Source organism: Anas acuta, chromosome 3 (assembly GCF_963932015.1).
Source record: "Anas acuta chromosome 3, bAnaAcu1.1, whole genome shotgun sequence".
Classification (NCBI taxonomy): Eukaryota; Metazoa; Chordata; class Aves; order Anseriformes; family Anatidae; genus Anas; species Anas acuta.
This window is the reverse complement of record NC_088981.1, coordinates 112,769,720-112,789,129: the sequence shown is the minus strand read 5'-3', so window position 1 is coordinate 112,789,129 and position 19,410 is coordinate 112,769,720. Positions and strand designations below refer to the sequence as shown.

At 43.6% G+C, this 19,410-nt stretch overlaps 1 protein-coding gene across 4 annotated transcripts in view; it reads right to left on the bottom strand.

The window, feature by feature from the left end:
* RUNX2 (RUNX family transcription factor 2) overlaps nucleotides 1-19,410 on the bottom strand; it is a 217,794-nt gene that overhangs the window by 63,139 nt on the left and 135,245 nt on the right. For 2 of the 4 annotated variants that reach the window (XM_068678799.1, XM_068678794.1), the window contains exon 7: nucleotides 720-5,724. The exons of the other annotated variants lie outside the window; for them this stretch is intronic. In XM_068678799.1, the coding sequence (XP_068534900.1) occupies nucleotides 5,246-5,724 (479 nt within the window). In that variant the 3' untranslated portion in view covers nucleotides 720-5,245. Of the gene's footprint in view, nucleotides 1-719; nucleotides 5,725-19,410 lie in introns of those variants that run through there. 4 annotated transcript variants of the gene reach the window in all.

Here is a 19,410-nt window from a genome sequence, read left to right as displayed (position 1 = left end):
ATGAAACCAAGCACAAAGCTTGCAAACAAGTCCTGTCTTCTCCTCTCCTCCTGCAGAGAGCCCTGGGTGAACTTAACATCACCTTCATTAGCTGGATCTCCCCCTAGCCCTGACACTAGGCTGGAGGAGAAATAGCCTCCTTCCCCAGCCTCCTCCCTATCCATATATCTTTTGCTGCTTGGAAACTATTCTCGCCTCGGGCCATGCAAATCACAAGATTATCTGTAACTGCATTCCTCAGGCCTGACCAGGAAGAGGTGGGGATAGTGCTGCCCCCATCCTGGAAAAGCGCCATAAACCCAAATCCCTCCTCCCGGTTTGGAAACCCATTCCATCTTATCCTCGTCCAAGCTCTGCTCACAGCCCCACTGCACCAGAATATCCCTGCTAATGGCATTTGTTAGGTTTCAGAGTTAACAGCCTGGCAAGATGCAGTCTCCCCAGAAACATGGGTTTTCACAGTTTGCAGACTCGGGAAAAGGAGCAACAGTTGAGATTAGGTTTAGAAGGTGTCCTTTACCACCTGTAGACCTGGAAACTTATTTTTATTTTTATATATTCAGTTGAAAACTTAAGCAATGCAGAAATTGATGGGGCCACTACTGAAGGGCCAGTACCATGTCCTACTGAATCCTCTCTTTACCCAACCCTGCCTGGTCACGAAAATGAGCTGCATGGCTAAGAGGAGATAGTGGAAGAAAAAGAAGCAGAGCAGAACATTAACAAAAAAAGCCATTTTATTGAAAATGAAATTCAAACTTCAAATTAATATTACAATCATGAGAAAATGCCAAACAATTCAATTTACAGTTGCAACATACAATACAAATAGTCCCTTTGAAGTTGAAGTAAACTGATCCACAATCATCGTCTGTGGCATAAAGCAGAATGTGTTTGTACAATATGTGCATGAAAAGCAAATCTCCGGTGACAGCATTTGAAAAAATAAAAAAATTAAAGCTTGTATTTACACAAAATGCTACAAATATTTTGTTCCAGCAGAAATTCAAGACTGGTAAAGCATATTTAACAACAAAAAAAAATGGAATGTCACTCATTACCTAAAACAAAAGTTACTGTAAAAGTATGGTTTTGGCTGATATACTTAAAAGTACTGCATTAAAAAAAAAAAAAAAAAAAAAAAAAAGCAAAGAGTTATCTGTAAACATGGAAGTAAACAAACATCTAAAAAGTTCTCAGAAAATGTTAAAATGAAATGCATTATATTTAAAAAACAAGAAGAAATTCAGGGGTTCAGAGAATTGGGCTTCTTTGATCTTGTACTCATGGCTGGTCCAGGTTTTAATTATTGCTTTTGTTCATGGCTTGTTGTCTGCGTTCAACAGCAGGCTCCCCCAGCCGCGGCGGAGCTTTGCTTTGCTAAGTGTGAAAGTGCAAAAGTTCCCCCACTCGAGATGGCACCTGTCGAAACTGGTAAACCCTTGCTCAGGGGGCTGCTGGCAAGAAGGTCAACACTACGAAAGACACAGCAGCTGGTCTTTGAAGAGAAACGACAAATGCCACGCTAAGGACGCTGTCGGTAGAATAAATTGTTTTATCCTTGGTCCCAACCCACTGACACCAATGAGGTTAGCCTCGGGAGGATGGGGAGGAGGATTTAATCCCCCGTTCAGCAAAAAGGGACATCGTGCCTGTTCTGCTGGAAGTAAGTCTTTGGTAGGATAAGAGAGCTGGAGAGTAACAAAGGCAATTTTTTATCTTTACATCTACGACCAGTGCCAAAGATTGCCACTCAGAAGGGAAGGGCTGTCGTACCTTTCAGAGAAAGCTCCTTTCTGTCAATGCTAAGCACCTCGCAAAATGTCAAATAATCTCACAAGGTTAACTACGTAATGCATGTTTTTGGTTGTTGGTTGGTTGCTATTTTTATTATTATTATTGTTACTTATTTATATTTTTTGGTTTGAAATCCTGAATCAAAAGCATTTCCAAGTGGACTTGGAAGCATTTTCAAAAAGCTTTGATGTGCATTTCTGTGTCAGCCTGCACAATTCCCTCATTCGCCAGTCTGATGGACAGGGAGAGGTTTTTCAAAGGCACCACAAGGTTTCAGGAGCACAGGATCTCCCGAAAATCAACAGGCTGGTGCTCCTCCATCCATAAGTGCTTAGAAAATCCTTTCCATTCTATCTCTCTGCTCAAGCAGGCAGAGTCAGATATCTGCCTGCATGGTGTGATGGAAGCCCAGAGCAGGGATCAGGCATGTGCTCCTCAACCAGGTGGAGAAGACGTTTTGAACGTTTTGTCCCCAACGGCCCAGGTCAAAAACCGTGGGGACACAAGCAGAGTTCTGTCGGTACTGAGCAAAACAAAAGTCTGGTCTGTGCTGGATTTATCCAGAAACAAAAACCAAGTGCTTGAATTTTACAACAAAGTCTTAAAAAAAAAAAAAAATCTGGGTTGCTGCCTGCAGCCACTCTAACAACATTTCAACACAAAAGCACCCTAAAAATTACTTAATATGCATACAGTAAACCTTAAAAAGCCCTTCTCAGCAATAACAAATAATGTACAAATATAGTACCTTTTATTAAATAGGAAACAGCTTGCACTGGCAGTACATCTTTTTCTCTTGCTTACTAAACAAAAAACAAAACTGAAATGTGTAACCAGACACTGGCTTTTTAAGTGCTGCTGAGACTAACAAACGTATTTTACAGTTACAAATAAATGGACAGTGGTATGCTTCAAGCTACCACAAACCAACAATAAATAGAATCAATTACAGCTTCCATCTTTGAAGGAAAACTATTAGAAAAAAAAAAAAAAAAAGAAAAAAAAAAAAAGTGTCTTACTTATACTTTAAGCATACTTGGTATACAACCTTTAGAAGGCAAAGACTTTTTTTTTTTTTTTAAGAGCACATAGTCACACAAATTGGAGGAATGTACCATGCTAAGGATGACTTGTTTTAGTTTAACAGCTTTGCTATCAACTAACAGTGATGGTGGCTGTGGTGTCCAACGAGCTCTTGGCTCTGTACGGCCATGGCCACCATGGATTTATTGCGATACTTTGGAGGTAACCCAAGTACAGCCGAGGAGCATCGTCGTGACTGGCAGCCCCTGAGGAGGATGCTTAGAATCAGAATCATTTAGGTTAGAGAAGACCTTCAAGATCATCAAGCCCAACCATCAACCTGACTGTTGGTTATGGCTATATGAAGGCAGGGGAAACGGGGGTGCTGGGTGCCAGCTGGTCACAGCCCTTTTGAAGGGTTAAGAGCAACACTTGGGCAACCCCATCAGCACGTGCTTAATGTTCCACCAAGGGTGGGCAAAATGTGGGCCCCTCCAATGGACACTTGGGCAGCAGACAGGTTGGCTATGGGGTTCGGGTGCAATTTGCTCTCCCTGTGTGGGTGCACCATGCCTGGGAGCCCCGGGGTGGCTTTAAGGTGACTTTTATCTTCAGCGTTGGGTTTGAGGAGGCGAGTATTGCTGAGCTTGTGCTTGTTTCTCTAGTATGGCAAAGTAAACACAACAGCTTTAGGAGTCTAGCATTTAATGCTAATGATGGGTGATTCCCTAACAGGATGGGAAGTTTCTGTCTCAGCTTTAAACCTTTTAATTCCATAGAATGGGTTGAAATTTCAGGGGGAGGAAAAAGTTATACCAGTTCTCCCTTACTCCCATTTCTGAGAAACTTAACAAATGATTAGTTTTAAAGTACAACTTTTGAAATGATTTTGATATTTCTTTGGAGAAAAAAGTCTGTCAGAGTTCAAATCGTGTTGTCAGAACATTTTAAATATGAAAACTTTCAAATTTTGAAGTTCTGCGAAAAATTCTGGGAGAAAAAGAAATCAGGGGAAGGGTAGAAAATATTTCATCCTTCCTACCATTTTTCCAGTGTCTCCACAATTACTGATTAAAAGGCAAGACTGTGTTGAAGGCAACCAGACAGATAATAAAATATTTTAAACACAATATTTCCTTCATAAGTTATATAAAAAGATCCTACATCCAAAGACATTTGATGTGGATGTGTTTGGGTTGGGTTTTTCATTTTTAAGTCACATTGTAAACTGGTTCACACTGGAACTGCTTTTCAGAGTTGGGTCAAGTTTTGAGGTTTACACCATCGCAGAAATGTGATGAAGAAAAAGAACAAACACTTTTAGAGACCGAAGTCGATATATCATTACATTAAGAAACGTTTAAAGGGTCCAAATGTCATTAAATAATTATAAATATTCTTTTAAAGTTATATGATGATTCATGTTAGCAAACAACCTCAAATTTTACACACTTATAATTTAAAAAAAAATATAAAAAAGAACATAGCCAAACACAAATACTATGTATACCATTTTGGCTCTAGTAATATATATTGCCATTTTTTTCATATTTTGCATAAGTAATAACATTTTCTTTTTGTTTTTTAAAGGTTTTGGGTTTTATTTTTGGTTTTTGGCTAATCGAAGGCAAAACAAATGGGCACAAAAGCAAAAAGGAAACCCCAGGGTTGTCTAGACTAACTTGAAAACTTGTTCTTGTTAAGTACCCCCCAAAAAACAAAACAGACTAAAAAAGCAATGAACACAGAGAAGTTCCAACTGTTATCTGCAGCAAGGCTTGGACAGAGTTTTGGGACAGCTACTTTCATCTGAATGTATCACGGCAAAATGGAAGCAACTTGATCTTTGCTTTCCTTTTTATGTGCACCAATACAAGCCAGTTGAATTGCACTACATGTGTGAGCAGGGTCCCGTACGTTGTATGATTGCAACTGTATCTGGAGTTCATGGTTAGTTGTTAAAAAATAAAAGGGAATGCAGCCTTTGCCTTGCATCACCATGTTTCTCCTGATAGCTGGGGAGTCCGTTCTCTCCTCATTGGCAAAAGAACTTGCTATTAAAACACTTCAGACAGAAAGAAAAAAAAAAAAAAAAAAAAAAAAGGTGGGGGGGATTTTTTTTGTGTGTAAAAAGTACATCTTAAATATGAAACAAGGTAAAATGGTTCCATGAAAAAAATAATATGTGCTTTGATCCACATAATCTGAAACATGGGTGGTGGTGTGTTGGTAACTCTCGTGTTATTTATGGCCATTATCATCCCATCTACACAGTTGCACATATCGGTAAAATCTTTCTTTTTTTTTTTTTTTTCTTTTTTTTTTTAGGAAAAAAGAATAAAAACAAAAACAAAAACCAGGCACTTCGTAGTTAGTCGACCGTTTGTTTTTTGGCTCGCGGAGGTCGGGCCGGGCAGAAGAAATCTCAGTACGGCCTCCAAACGGACTCATCCATTCTGCCACTAGAATTCAAAACGGTTGGGGAGCTGCTGTGGCTGCCATCCGCCTCCACACCGTCACTCTGGTTGGGCAAGTTAGGGTTTAGCAGCGTGCTGCCGTTGGCCGTGGTGGTGCACGGAGGAAGCATCCTGGAGGGGGAGCGGTCCCCTCCCGGCACCATGGGGAACTGGTATGATCCTGACGAAGTGCCATAGTAGAGATATGGAGTGCTGCTGGTCTGGAAAGGTCCACTTTGGTTTTGGGAAGAGCCGGGGTAGGGTGGTGGTAGGTAGGTGTGGTAGTGAGTGGTTGCGGACATACCCAGTGACATGCCTGAGGTGACTGGCGGTGTATAGGTAAAGGTGGCTGGATAGTGCATTCGTGGGTTGGAGAAGCGGCTCTCAGTGAGGGATGAAATGCTTGTGAACTGCCTGGGATCTGAAAATGGGCCCAGCTCTGAAGCACCTAAAAAATTATAACAGAAGACGGGGGAAAACAATTCTGTAAATACCATTTTTTGTATCAAGTGATGATAGATTTTTTTTTTTTTTTAAGAAAACCCACTTCTTTTGGCCCCCAAAAGAACAGCAGATCATATCAAATAACACATTGCAAGGAACAGAGTCATACACCTCTCTTCTACAAGTGCTGGGCCAAATTCATCCCTAGTCTGACTCCCCTGATGCCAATGGAGGGAGCGGCATTGCCAACCCAAAGCGTTCCAAGGTCACAAGTCAGGCCCAGAAAAAAAAAAAAACTCCTCAAAAACTGAGAGTTTGAAAAAGAGCCAAAAACAGAAATGTGGACTTGTATTTGATTTGCCTTCTGCTTTCTGAGCTTTGAGGGTGCGCTTGGGTCGCGTGGATCCAGCTGTTTGCTGCGGCCTCTCTGGAAACCAAGGTCTGGTTTTATGCGAAAAGCTGGGGTTCCCACCTCAGCACGTGCCTCCAGGAGCTGGGGTTTGGGGTAAAAAGGGCAATTATCGTGCAACTTGTAATAAACGTACGGCAGTTGGCAACACCGAGTGAGCTGCACCACTGACACCAGTGGAGTTACACCGGGGGTGACTGAGCCCCGCTTCTTTCCTCAAAGCGACTTATTTAGGTGGGGGCTGACAAATGGTATTTGCTGTGTCTCAAGGGTTTCAAAGTGGGCCCAGCCACTGAGCTGATAGCAAAGATGCAAATTTTACTTTGCAGGGCAGTCTGTGGAAAATTACAAGCCCAGCACTCACTTTGCTATTGAAAGAAGCTGTTTTCCTATATAGCCTGCGCAGTCTGGTTGAAAAAAAAGACCACACAGTTTATGGCTACTGTAAACGTCTGGATGGTAACACTGTGAATTTGATTCTAACACAAAACAGGGATGGGTAAACTCATTTTGCCTAATTCCTAATCCCACATCAAACGGCCAAAGTTTAGGAGCAGAACTGGAAAGCAAACGTTAGCAGCTTGGTGATCTGCTTAGGAGACTGCGGGGTGGACAGGAGCAGAAAAAAAGGTTGGTGGAAGCTTGCACCGCGAGCCAGAGAAGCAGGGAAACATAAGGGTGTGGGAAAAGGGACAAAAAGAAATAGAAAAAGCCCAGTGGAAAAGTACGGTGCAGAACAGAGGCAACTGCTTCAGCCAATATGCAGTAGGTACATGTACGCATATCTACAGAAAGATGGAAAGAGAGGGGTGTAATGAAAGGAAAAACCCACGACGCCAAATCGGCTCCCCCTGCGCTTCCCAGCTGACACGTCTACAGCTTTATGAGCCTTCAGATCCACCTCTTGCCAAGCTGCCGAATCTGATTTGCTTTAAAGGAAAACGCGGGGTCCTGTAGGTGCCAAACTGATGTACTAAGCACTGGAACACCCCTCACAGCCCAGCGCAGGATGTAGCACTGCTCCTCCTTGCAGACAGCTTTGGGAGCTGAGCTGCAGATACCAGCGTGTGCAAGAGACTCAGCCCCTGCCACCTTGTGTGGTGCGTTTTGTGTCTTAAACCACAATTCTCCCCCGTTCTGCCAGCCCACATAGCCTACGCCATCAATTCAAGGCTGTATCAGACAATATCTAAGCAGCAGCAGGGCAAAGCGAAGCTCCGGCACAGCCAGGATTCAGAGAGGAGAAGCTGGGCCGCTGCCAGCCAGGAGCCCGACTCCCGCAGCTTGAAACCTGGGGATTATAACGCGCCGTCTCACGAGACACCACGAGCACGGAGCTTTACATGGGCAGTAAAAGCCCGTTTTTAACTCCTGATGACAATGTGATTACTATTAGCTTTATCTGGAACCGAATCAGTGACCTAGGGGTGAATGGGTCTGTCTCCATCATCAAGCCCTGAAACCACAGCAGCGTGGAATGTAATATAACTTGTACCTTTACAGCAAACACTCCGCTGCTTGATGCAACTTCTTTCGTTCCCAACTGCAAACAATAGCCAGAGGCGATACCACCCAGATTCAAAGCTGTAATTTTGGAACACTATCCTGTATATTGTGAACAGGTCTGATATGTATCTGGAAATATAGGGTTAGAACATAATTTCCCCAGCTGCTCAAAATACCGAGTTTCAATCTGCTACTGCTTACTCCCCCCTCCTTTTTTTTTTTTTTTTCTTTTTAATTGTTATTGCAACTCTCTCAACATGAACAGAGTTGCTTTTAGTTTACCCCGATAGAAGCTAAACAAGAATTTTACAATCAAAGGTAGACCTGTTATGAGCGCAAGGGTGTAGAAGAGCACTGGCATTTTTGGTTTCTTTGCAGCTGACACTTTTTTTTTTTTTCGTTTTAATAACAGTACTATCCACACAGTCTTACACATTAAAAGCTGATCTCCTTTTTGGGGCTAGATCCAAACATTATTCAGCTGGATGCTGCCCACAGATCATGCATGTCCTGTATGACCAGGACTGTGCGCACCAAATTTAAGCATCTCTAATATGGGGCTACAGACCTCCTTACATACTTAGTAAATTTATGCTTGTTTCTTTTTACTGTTTACTGCCTGTGCAAAGCACAATCCTATTTTTTTACCCAAAGGCCAATTATTAACTGTTGCCCTTTCTTATCTTATGCCTCATAGCTGTGTCTGCACCACTCCTGCACACTCAGGTCTCTGACCCACTTTTGCCAAAATACCTATAGCTATCTTCGTAACACCCTGCAACAGGTTTTGTTCCTCCCTCAGCCTTCTACATCGCCATTGTGTAAAGATATTTATTTTGGAGACCCGAAGAAGTTTTCTATGATTCATATTGTAAAACCTCTTTTCTAACTGAGGCTGGAAACTATTTAAAAAGTTATCTCTAAAAGTCAGCTTCTCGCCATCCTCACTGCTTGGCAATCTCACTGATGCTGTATCACCCTCCTCCCCCTCTTCTCTGGGCTCCCTCTTTCTCTTGTGTGAGGGTTGACTTTGGTTCTAACTTGCAAACACCAGATACATATTCATGTATGCATGGTTAGCTCTTTGCTGGACTGGGAACACAGGCAGCCTTTTGGGGTACGGCACCCATCTTTGTATATCTGCTCGTACCCAAGCAGCAGTGTTGATCGGCAATATAGTAACATGACAGCGCAAGTAAATAATTTATTTATTCCTCTCCCCGGCAGGATTAAAGATTTATGCTAATTTTTCCACTGTCAGAGCAAGAAAATAATTTGCATCTGTGAATTCCCACTCTCGTGATAGCGTATATTAAACGGGGGAAGCACAGATCCTCCGCCCTTCACTGTGGCCGCAAAATTGCGAAACCACAGTGGTGTAGAAAGCATCGCCCTTCTTCCATGCTGCCCGAAAGAGAAACATGACAACAAGCACAGAGAGTGATCTTCTCTTCCCCTCAGAAGCTGATCAATTTGCAGCGTTCAACAACACAAAACCAAAATGTTTCACATGCAAAAGCTTAACCTCTGAAGGAGCACAGGGTAAACCTTTTTAAAATCTAGATTCCTCTCTAAGGTAACCTGGCACTCAGGTTTTTTGAGAGATACATGCGTAGAGCAGAAACGTGGTAACGTTAATGTGCCAATATATATGCTCCGATACTAGATTCAAGAATACTTCACCAGTGTGTTTCATATTTAGAATAAGAACAATTAAAATTCCATGTGGTTTCACTTATTTTGATGCAGAAGCCTCATTAAAAACCCTAGACTTGGGGATTTGCCAAGAGCCGACTAAAATAGTTTTGCATTCGCCTTTAAAAGACAGTTTTACCTGTGGCAGCTTTGCAGCTCTGCAGCTCGGAGCTGAGCAAGTGCCGTGGTCATTTCGCTCTTTCAGTTTACAGATGCCAGCTAATGCCAGTTAATGTTCACTTCTCAATTAATACGCTGTGCTTGTGGTTTGCAGAAAACAAGGCAACAAATTTCTGCCAGGTTTACAGCACTTTGGCCAATCACTTCCAATTATTAAAGATCACAATGTCCCGTGGATAGGTTAACTCCTTGTGGGCATAGTAAGCTGACGTCAGCTTTAAAGAGCTGTAGGATAAGTCTGTAGCTAACAAATATTGCAATTTCTTTGTCATTTCTGCAATTTGCTTTGTCGCTTTATGCTATAAAGTCATTAGCAAAAAGACAAAGGACCCCTTGGTTTATTTCGCATGTCTGACAGGGAAATGTCTAGCACATCGGGTCAATGCATCACAAGATGCAAGAAGACAGAGCGTTGTGGTGTTTTAAAGTCGCTGAACAGACTGTCTCAAGGAAATTCAGTTCCATAAATATTTACCAGCAACTAAATGATCCACTTGTCTTTTTGGGGAACTTCAGTGCGAAGTCTTATGAAGTAGATATTAGATTTTATACTTTTTTTGTTCATTTGTTTGATTCAGGCTGGGATATAGCTCTAATTATTCTACCACAGCTTTTTTTTTTTTTTTTTTTTTTCCCTAACATTTACGTCTATGAATTGTATGTGCAGCTTGGACTACTTACAGCTGATAAAATCGCCTGGTATGAAGCATGCCACACACTTCACATTATGAGACGATTTTCAGTCTCGTACAGCTTTGCCAAACTTTAAATGTTCTGGCTGAAATTGTCCATGCTGGGCGTCTGTCTCGGGCTAAATTGTGATTTATGCATTTATTTGTTTTTAAAATTTCAGCTGAAACTCTTCTGCTGGGAAAAATATATTGTTTTACTAATCTTAAACTCTGAGAAGTCTCCCTTTGAAAAGCTGTACCAGTTCCATGCTTTGAAGTAAGGACTTGAACTTTGGAATAGGAGTGGCTTTTGTTGTGAGAGATGTTGCCACGAAAATCCAGCTAAATATGAACAAACTATAAGCATTCTGCCTAAAATGGGCAGAAGACACTGTGTCCCCACAAAGACACTTGTCCAGAGACTGCAAGGAAATTGAGGAGTCCTGAGTCTCATTTTCTGAAATGCTGGCAAGTATTGGTGACACACGGGGACATCCCTACCCCTCCTCACACCAGTCCTGACCAAAAGTCCTTCCCTGACTGCCAACGAGCCGGAATGGCAGCAGCCTGCATAGAAGGAGATAAATGATGGTTCGGGTGGATGTTTGTGTGATATTGCAAGGAAAATTTGGGAGGGTTATTTAGGGCTTTTTTTTTTTTTTTTTTTTTTTTTTTTTTTAATTTAAGAAACTATACACAAAGCCAGGGACAAACTAAAGAATATCATTGTGGTTAGCATGTGAAGAATGAGAAAAGTAGGAAATATCAGCGTTCAAGTTACTTCTCCACATGCGTTTTGAGACAGCACTGAATCACAGGGGAGCATGCTATTGCTTTTACACGATCCCTCCTGAAGGCAGCACACAAGCAGACCTCTGTGGACGAGTATCAGAGCCGTGTAATAAAAAAGACATCTATCTATCTCCCAGACCCACTGTTGAAAGAAATTAGAAGAGGGAACAAGACCAGGGAGACCTGACTATTTTTCTGAGCAAACGGGACTTTTTGCATGTTTCTGCCTCACAGTTCCAGCGTGACTCAGCCAAAATCTCTTTACATCAGATTTTTACAGGTGGTGACTGCCAGTCCTTTCCTTGGTTTCTGTGCCCAGCAGAGATGCTGGCTGCTGATTTGCACGTGTGCTAAATGTTCACAGCTGCAGCTGAAGCCCAAGGAGCTCAGATCTGAACGTTAAGTTAAATGCAGAAAAAATGTCATGCTGTAGGTGACAGAAAAAAAGGGGGAATGAATTACATTACACCTTAGAGTCAGTCTCAGTACTCTTTTTTAAGCAAGTTCAATCATTCTTGGGAATATTGCACTGGAACGAACTACATACAAATGCCATGGCAGAAATATTAGAGCAAAGCCCATCAAGAAATTAAAAATTCCTTCTTCAGAGAAAAATTTAATGCTCTGCAACAAGCAAAGCCTGGGGAAATGCAAAGAACAAGAAGAAAACAAAATATTGAAGAGCTGCTCATTAAGTTAGCACTGTCCATCCTGCACACTGAATGAGGCAGGAATCCCGTGGGAAAAGTATCATGTGATCCTGTAATTAAAATCTGTAATATAATGCATAAGCAGAATGAGGCTGATTTAAGGTTGCAGAGGCAATGTAAGCACTGACATTTCCCAATTTCTGAGCACTCAGTTTTGCAGTCTCCAGAATTGTTTCTGATGTGTTTGCACGGGGTAGTGATTTTTTGGTAGCTGTAACTCCAAGTATCCTCCTCCATCGGGGGAAGAGTTTTACTTCGCTCTTCATTTTGTTAAATTCTTGTCACCTGCCTCTGTGAATAAGCTTTTAGTGAATCACACACAGCACGATCCTGCTCCCAGCTCCTTCCAGGTCAATCTTTGGTTCTCCAAAGGCTTCGTACCAGCCTATGTCTGGATGCAACTGTGGGATGGAGCCTGGGACTGTGATTCCCAGGGACCCCAAGACATCTCCTCGTGCATCCATTCCTTGTTAGTCCCTGAATCCTACAAATGCAAGCCCCATGCCCGAGCTCAGAGATACTCCTCCCAAGCATATGGCTATGTGCCGCATGGGTCATGCAGCACCACTGAAATAGCACCCAGAGCTCTGCCCACCTGCTTTTGGTCAACTATTGGGTTGACTGTGCTTTGTTTGAATGCTTGAAAGCTTTTAAGGTCGGAAATTGTGTGTTTTCAAATGTCCTTTCCCACCCTTTAATTCAATAAAAATTTCAACATTCAGAAAAAAATAGAGGGGGGGAAAGGGAGGTTCTTAAGTTTTGCATTTTTTTTCCCACCTCGCAGGTCTCTCTGCAAACAATAGCGGCAGGAAAGGTGTGAACTGCCCCCCCCTCCTCTTTCCTTCACCTCAACAAGGTGTTAACTTCAAGGCCTAGTTGGGACCATTTAAACTGCAGCATTATTAAGCACAGCAGCCTCACAAAAGTCAGGCAAGGAGGGAACATTTTAACCCCTTCAGAGCCTCACACACAACACACGAGAACCTAAATCTAGCACATCTCCTCGGGCCGTCCCTCTGCACCTTAGCTCACACCTAAACCCATGCCTCCTGGTATTTAGGTAACAGGACTTTGGCACCTCAAATACCACGGATTAATTTACAGATAGATGTTTTCATGGAGTTTATGGTGCGGCACCTAAGCTCTTTGCTGGGAGAAACACCCCATAAATAACGTAATTAGCATCGACCATTAAAGAACCACTCGTGCAACAGAAGGAGAGTGTTTCCCAGGCAGAGCTGTTACATTGCTTAATGTAAAAATGGGTCTCTGCACTTCTCCAGCCTGGGCTCCACCACGGGAGCTGGACTCAGTTGGACTGGATGAACTGTGCAGAAAGGAGGTGATGTTCTGTAAGCACCTAAGCCTTGCTGGGTCACACTGCATGCCCAAACACAGGTCGCTGCTGTCTGTACCTCAAGAAACAGCTCATCTTAAATTTAGCAGTATGAATGGGTAGAAATTGCTCCCTTGAGCAGAAAAAAGCACCTTTGGATGGGCTATTAGGAGCAGCACGGCAAAAGCCCAAGTCACCTGTGTCTCATTTAAAGATGCTGCCAGCTGTGAAACTTCACTTAGCCAGGAATCACACACCTCTCTAAGGAGAACCACACGAGGGGGACAAAATGTCATATTAAAGAAAAACGTCCTTGGCTTGTGGTTGTGGCCTGCAAGTCGTGCATGGTGGGGAGCTTCTGAACCTCTCCGTCACAGCTACCTCATCTTGGTGACTTCAGTCTCGGGTGATTCACGCGGAAAGGAATTGGTAATATTGTTTAAAGTTTGTTTAAAGTCTCACGCCATATACGCATTACTTTGGAAGCAAGAAGCAAATCACATTTCCTGGAAATAAGTCTTTAGTAGCTCTGCAACGCTGCACGGCACACGCACACAGGCACGCAGGCGCGCACCGCTTGCCGTTCACTTCTCCCCAAATTTTCCTGCCTGAATTTCAGCCGCTGCCGGTTTTCACAAGTCCCAGACAAAACGCATCACAGGGAACATTTGAGGCTTTTCTTGGATAGCAACCTAAACAGAGTTGTATACATCAAGGGGGTGAAACCACAGGGCTGAGATCTGCGATGAATGTACGTACAGTAATGGAGAGCGTCAGCACAAGAATCCTCCACAAATCCAGTGAATGGGAAGATAACATACATTGGGGCTAGCAGTCGACTTCATTACTTTTTTTTTTTTTTTTCAGAAAAATGTGCCTTAACTATCCAGTATAAATATTTGTTTCCAATGTTGTCATGAATTGTACTTTTCCACTGCATGCTAGGAACTCAGAAATACCATCTGATCCTCGAGCAGACGAAAAGAAACTGTGTTTTGCAGGGGCGGGTGGCGGGGGGGGAAGCCCTTGGCATTTCTCTGTAATTTCACCCTTTAAGCCCCTCTTTTTCCTCCCCAACCCAACTTTCTTTTCAAGCCCCATTCAAATAATACACGTCCCTCCCGAGGACGAAGGACAGAGGATCCCTTGCTGCTTCTTGATTAAGAGCTTTTAAGAATCTGGGAAGGAAGATATTCTTTGAAACTGGATCTACTGTAGGATGGGAGCCAGCACACAGGACACCGTGTCTTTCAGAAAGGGCCACACACAGTGCCACTCCAGTCATATGACTTCTCTGTCACATCCTGAAGCCATTTCCAGCTCGTGTGCGAGTTTGTACTCCCATTTAGAAGAGGATGGGATATATTGGGAACACACATATGGAAACACTTTCAGGGAATCAGTTTCCATGAAATCCATAATGAGCCAAGTGGCTTCAGATGTGGCAGCGTGCCTCAGATTAGCCAAAAAAAAAAAAAAAAAAAAAAAAGGGGGGGGGGGGAAGAGAGAGAAAAAAAAAGAAGGACAAATCTACTCTTTCAGCCCTTATTTCAGTTGCAAGGGAAGAAGAAAAAAAAAATTAAAAACCACTAATGACTTATGGCTACCAAAACAGGGAGCCACAAAAAATACAAATACCGTGAGCACTTCTCCCGCCCCCAAACGGCGGCACTGCTATCGGCGGCCCCACAGCTCCCAAAATCCCTGCCAGCACAGGCGTGCTGAGCTGGCGTGGGGCGAGCAGGGAGCCTGCCCTTTGATAACATTAAAATGCAATTAAAAGCCTTTCCAAAGCTGGTGGTGAGTTGTTCATTAAGGAAAATCTCCTGAGAAAGGCTGTGTTCAGGAGGGGCATCCTCCGGAGCGGCATTGGTTATATGTGGGTTGTATTAAAAATGGGGATTTATGGCTGGGACAATGAGGTGGGTGTTCGGAGGTGATGTCAGGATGATGTACATCACCAGCCCCGCGTGCTCCAGAGGCGAGGCTGTGAAATTCAGGGGCAGCCCCCGGGTGCCTTTGCTGATGGCTGCAAGGGATGGTCCTTGCAGCGCCCTACTCATCCCAAACGGCACAGTGAAGGACTGGGAATGACAGCAGCCCCCGCTGGGAGGAAAGCAGACCTCTCGAGTGAGCTAGCATGATGCTGGGACCGGTTTGGGATGGCGAGGAAGTGGGAAGGACGGAGGAAGGAGCACAGAGCAAGTGGCAGGAGTTCAAACGGCGAGCGGAGAGATGCGACGTGCATCTCTATGACAGCTCGCTGCGTTTTTATCACGAGAAAATAACCAGGAATTTGGCTGCTAATTGGGGCCGTATCCTACAACCCCTACTTTTCCTGACAAACAAATTACTCCACAAATAGTCCCTCTGTTTTCAATAGGGTTATTTGTGGGAGGAGGGACCACCCAACATGAGAGAATCAGGCCCTCAGCTCCCTCCGTCTGGAGCTGGCTGAAACCTTCCCGAGCGAAATTAGAAAACAAAATCCCCACGAGCGGCGAAGCCTTTCCTTGCTGCTGCTGCTGCTCAGCCCTGGACTCGAAACGCCGTGGCAAGGTCTTGTGTGCTATTAATACAATGCTCTCCGCCACTTCCGCCTCCAGAAGTGGATTTGCGATTTGTTTCTCAGGCTGTTCTTTCCACTGGAGCCCGGCTCAGTAAACTAACTCGAAACTTCTGCATCAAGGAGAAGGTCTCTTTTAAAGTTTTGCTTGGCTTTGCTTTCAAAGCGGTGTCTGTATATTTTAGAATATGTAGAATTTTCCTTTGATTTAGACCTCGCTCTTAACAATAGACAAGAGAAGATTTCTCTACTGAGCGCCTTAAACAAAAACAAACATATTTTGGTTACCCAGGCCTTGTTCTCAAAATGCCTTTTTTTTTTTTTTTTATTTTTTTCTTTCCAGAGAAAAATCAAACCCTACAAATTGTAACGCTGCTAGCAAAAAAAACCCTTAGCCTCACGGACATAGATAGACCGTTTTTTTCCCTTCCGACGTTAACTAAACAATATTGTACACAGAGGAAGAAAAGGCATCTCCCCAGCCCCCAGACATTTACAAAAGACAAAATCCCCTCATCTAAACAACACAAAACATGCTCTTCTCCAAAATAACTATTTTTTTTTTTCTTTTTCAGGAGACGTCCCCAGCCTCAGTCCTTGCCCACTTCCAGGGCCACGACACTGGCTTTCCTCCTCCCCGGGACACAGCCCCTGTCTCCGGAGGGTGAGCAGACACACCTCGCCCTGTAGGAAGGCAGCTGAAAGCCACTGCTTGTTTTCTGAGCGGGAGCTATGTGCAATGTGCAAGACCACAAGAGCAGCAGCTCTGAGGCTGATTAGAGCGCTTAACACATGGAGAGCTTCTGGATACCAGAGAAATTATAGGGAAGACACTGGGCAGGCATTGCAATCTTAGGTTAAGGTTTTTAGTACCGGGCAAAATAGGCTGTTGGTGTGAAAGCAGTGGAAAATAACTCGCCCAGCGACAGTGAGGTTTTTTCCTCCCAGTGCTGGGACTGGTGGGAACACCACATTTCCCCTAAGTACCACTAACAGCTGTAACGTCAAGCCTTGATAAGATTTTCAGGTCCATCAGTGTGGCTCAGACCCAGAGGTTGAAGGAATTCAGGAGGCTAAGGGAGTGCTTGCACGCTGCAAAGGAGCCCCACGGGGCAATGCGGCACTGCCCCAAGGCGCTGTGCCCACTGCTGGACACCTTTGTGTATCAGGGACTGATTCGCTTTTTCTATTCAGCACCGCATCTCTTTAACAATTTGTGATTTTCAAACTCATGTTGTAAAACCACTGTAAAAACCTCTGTGTATTTTTTTTTTCATTTATTTCAAAGCCGACCTGAGTTTTTTTACCAAGTTACGGAAAGCTACTGCAAATTAAGTTACAACCCATCCTAAGCTTGTCCACACAGCGTTTCCATTCATAAGTTGAGCTGAAGCTTCAACCAGCCCAACTTTGAATGCTTCTCAATAGATGCTTCTTCTCCATAGTGTACAGTCTGAATATGGTTTTTATCCTCCCAGGAAACTGGTGATGAGAAAGAGAAACAGGCTTTGGTCTGTAATAGCTCACATCGCAAACATGCTTTAGGCTGTTTGCTGTATGGCAACTTCTGCGCTGCCACGAGCAGCTCAAATCACTATTGATGGTCTAAACTTAAAGTCAAGTTAACCATGTCTCAGATAAACCACAGTAACAGTCACATGCGTGGGCTGAGCTCATGGTAAATGCAAGATACGGCAATTCTGTAAAAGAGGATTAAGACTCGCTGCCTTGCACTTGACATAGGCTCTAAAGACACATTTCGCCAAAGCCCAACTCCTGCCTAGCCTGTAGTTCAGTCAGGATAACTTGTCTCGTCTCTGAATTTCCTTTATTTCGATAAGAAAGTGGGATGACTTCCAACTAGGCTGGCAAAAAAAAAAAAAAAAAGCGCCACGGAGATATCGTACAAGATAGTTGCATATTGCCTTCCCCTCCCCCCCCCAAAAAAAAACAAAAAGAAAAAAAAAAGAAAAAAAAAGAAAAAAGTTATTTAGGAGTTGAGAAAGCCCACTTATCCATTAACACTGTTAAAACTGATGTCTTGTTTTCTGGCTCCTGATACTGATTTGTTTTGTGATCATGGGCATAAGATTTGATTTTCCTGGCTAAGGTGAATATTTAATACTTCTTATTAGCCAAGCGGCAAAGGTGAGTAACATGGTTTGGAAAACACTATGAAATCATTTGTTGGAAGGCTCTGCAAAGGTACAAAGATTAAAGGTAAACCTCATTAGACATATTTCTGACAAGCTCTTTAGCAGGTGAAGACGCACAACATGTAGAAGTCAGAGTGAGGAGAATTAGCTCAAAATAAACTTTTACAGGCAGTCCAGATAACTGAAATAACAAGGAGGCATACGAGGCCAGCCGGCATTACCATCTTCAGCTGCTGGAGCCTGAATGCCCCTCGGGCTCACCCGCACAGCCGGCCGCAGAGAGGCAGAGGCTGGCCCGGCTGAGAACCAGGCGCTGGGCTCCGGCTCCACGGCAGCTGGAACGGCTCCTCCGTGGGCAAGGAGCCTTTCTTCAAAACAGCTCCAAGCCAGTCTGGCCCACCTACGTTGGCCAGGCCAACGTAGGAATTGGTTGGGTTTGGACTACCCTTAAGCCCAGCTTCCTATCTAATTTTGGAATCTAATACGATCGGGCTCCTAATTAGGCTCCGGTGGTACTTAGATCCTCCCCTGCGCTCCTTTTCACCCATAAAAATAATCACGGGTTGGCTTTCAGCAGGAATCAAAATGAAAACAAAAACAAACAAAAAATCCCTTTCAAGAGAGATATTTGAGAGAGGAAGAGGGAAGAAAGGGGGAAGAGAGGTGCCTTTTTCCCATTGCCAGGATTCCTCTGTGGCTCCTCCAGACCTGCCAGTATCCACATCACAGTTCCCGGGGACTTCCTCTGCGGAGCTTGTGCGAGACGCTTCTTCCAATGAGCCATTTCATCTCGGGCTTATGTTGCACAGATTCTGGGTCAGCAGCCCTCCTGGTGTTTTGGAGGCACTTGCTTCCTTTCCTATTTGGTAAACCAGTCACCTTCTGCAGAAGGTCTCATTTTCAGTCCTCAGTCCCAAGTCCAGATCCCAGCTTTTGCTATCTGAGCCCTAAAGGCTACCTAAATATTTATGCTCCTTGTTGCAGAGGTCTCTGCTCTATATGGTCCCCTGACAGGCTTTTTGCAGCTCTACATGTCCTTGTCAGTCAGAAACCGTCCTGCAGTGATGACTCCCGCTTTATGGCCAGCAATCTAGTTAAAGAGCTCGGAGGTATTTTGAACGTATTCATCAATCCCCATCACTTCTGAAGCATTGTATTCTAAAATTTTTTACAATGTTAGTTCTGACTTTCTCTGTTTTTAAGTTTATCTTTTAGCTGTATCGAAATTATTTATTTCAGCTTCAATGAAATTTTTTGGCTGGGATATTTCTTTCTGTGGGACATGGTTTTATTTTTGTTTTGAATGGCAGCGATACACATAACTAGCTGGCTACACTTAACAGGAATGACCTACAGATGTTCGATCCTGTTTCTGCACAGAGGGACATGTATCATGTCACACAGTCGACATCAGTCCATATAGACTACAAGCCTACAGACCTACAGGAGATAGAAGAATTGATCTAGGAGCTCCTTTGGGGTTACTCCCACCTACCTAAGGATAAGTAGATTCAGAGAGATCTCTCTACAGCTATTAAATACAACAATCCAGATACAAACCTCCAGCTTTGGAAACCCCTACAGCTCAGGGTCATATATATTCTGGATTTGCACTCTATGGGAACTGAGCAACCACTTCTGGCCACTCTGGGAAGGCAGACGGGTCCTG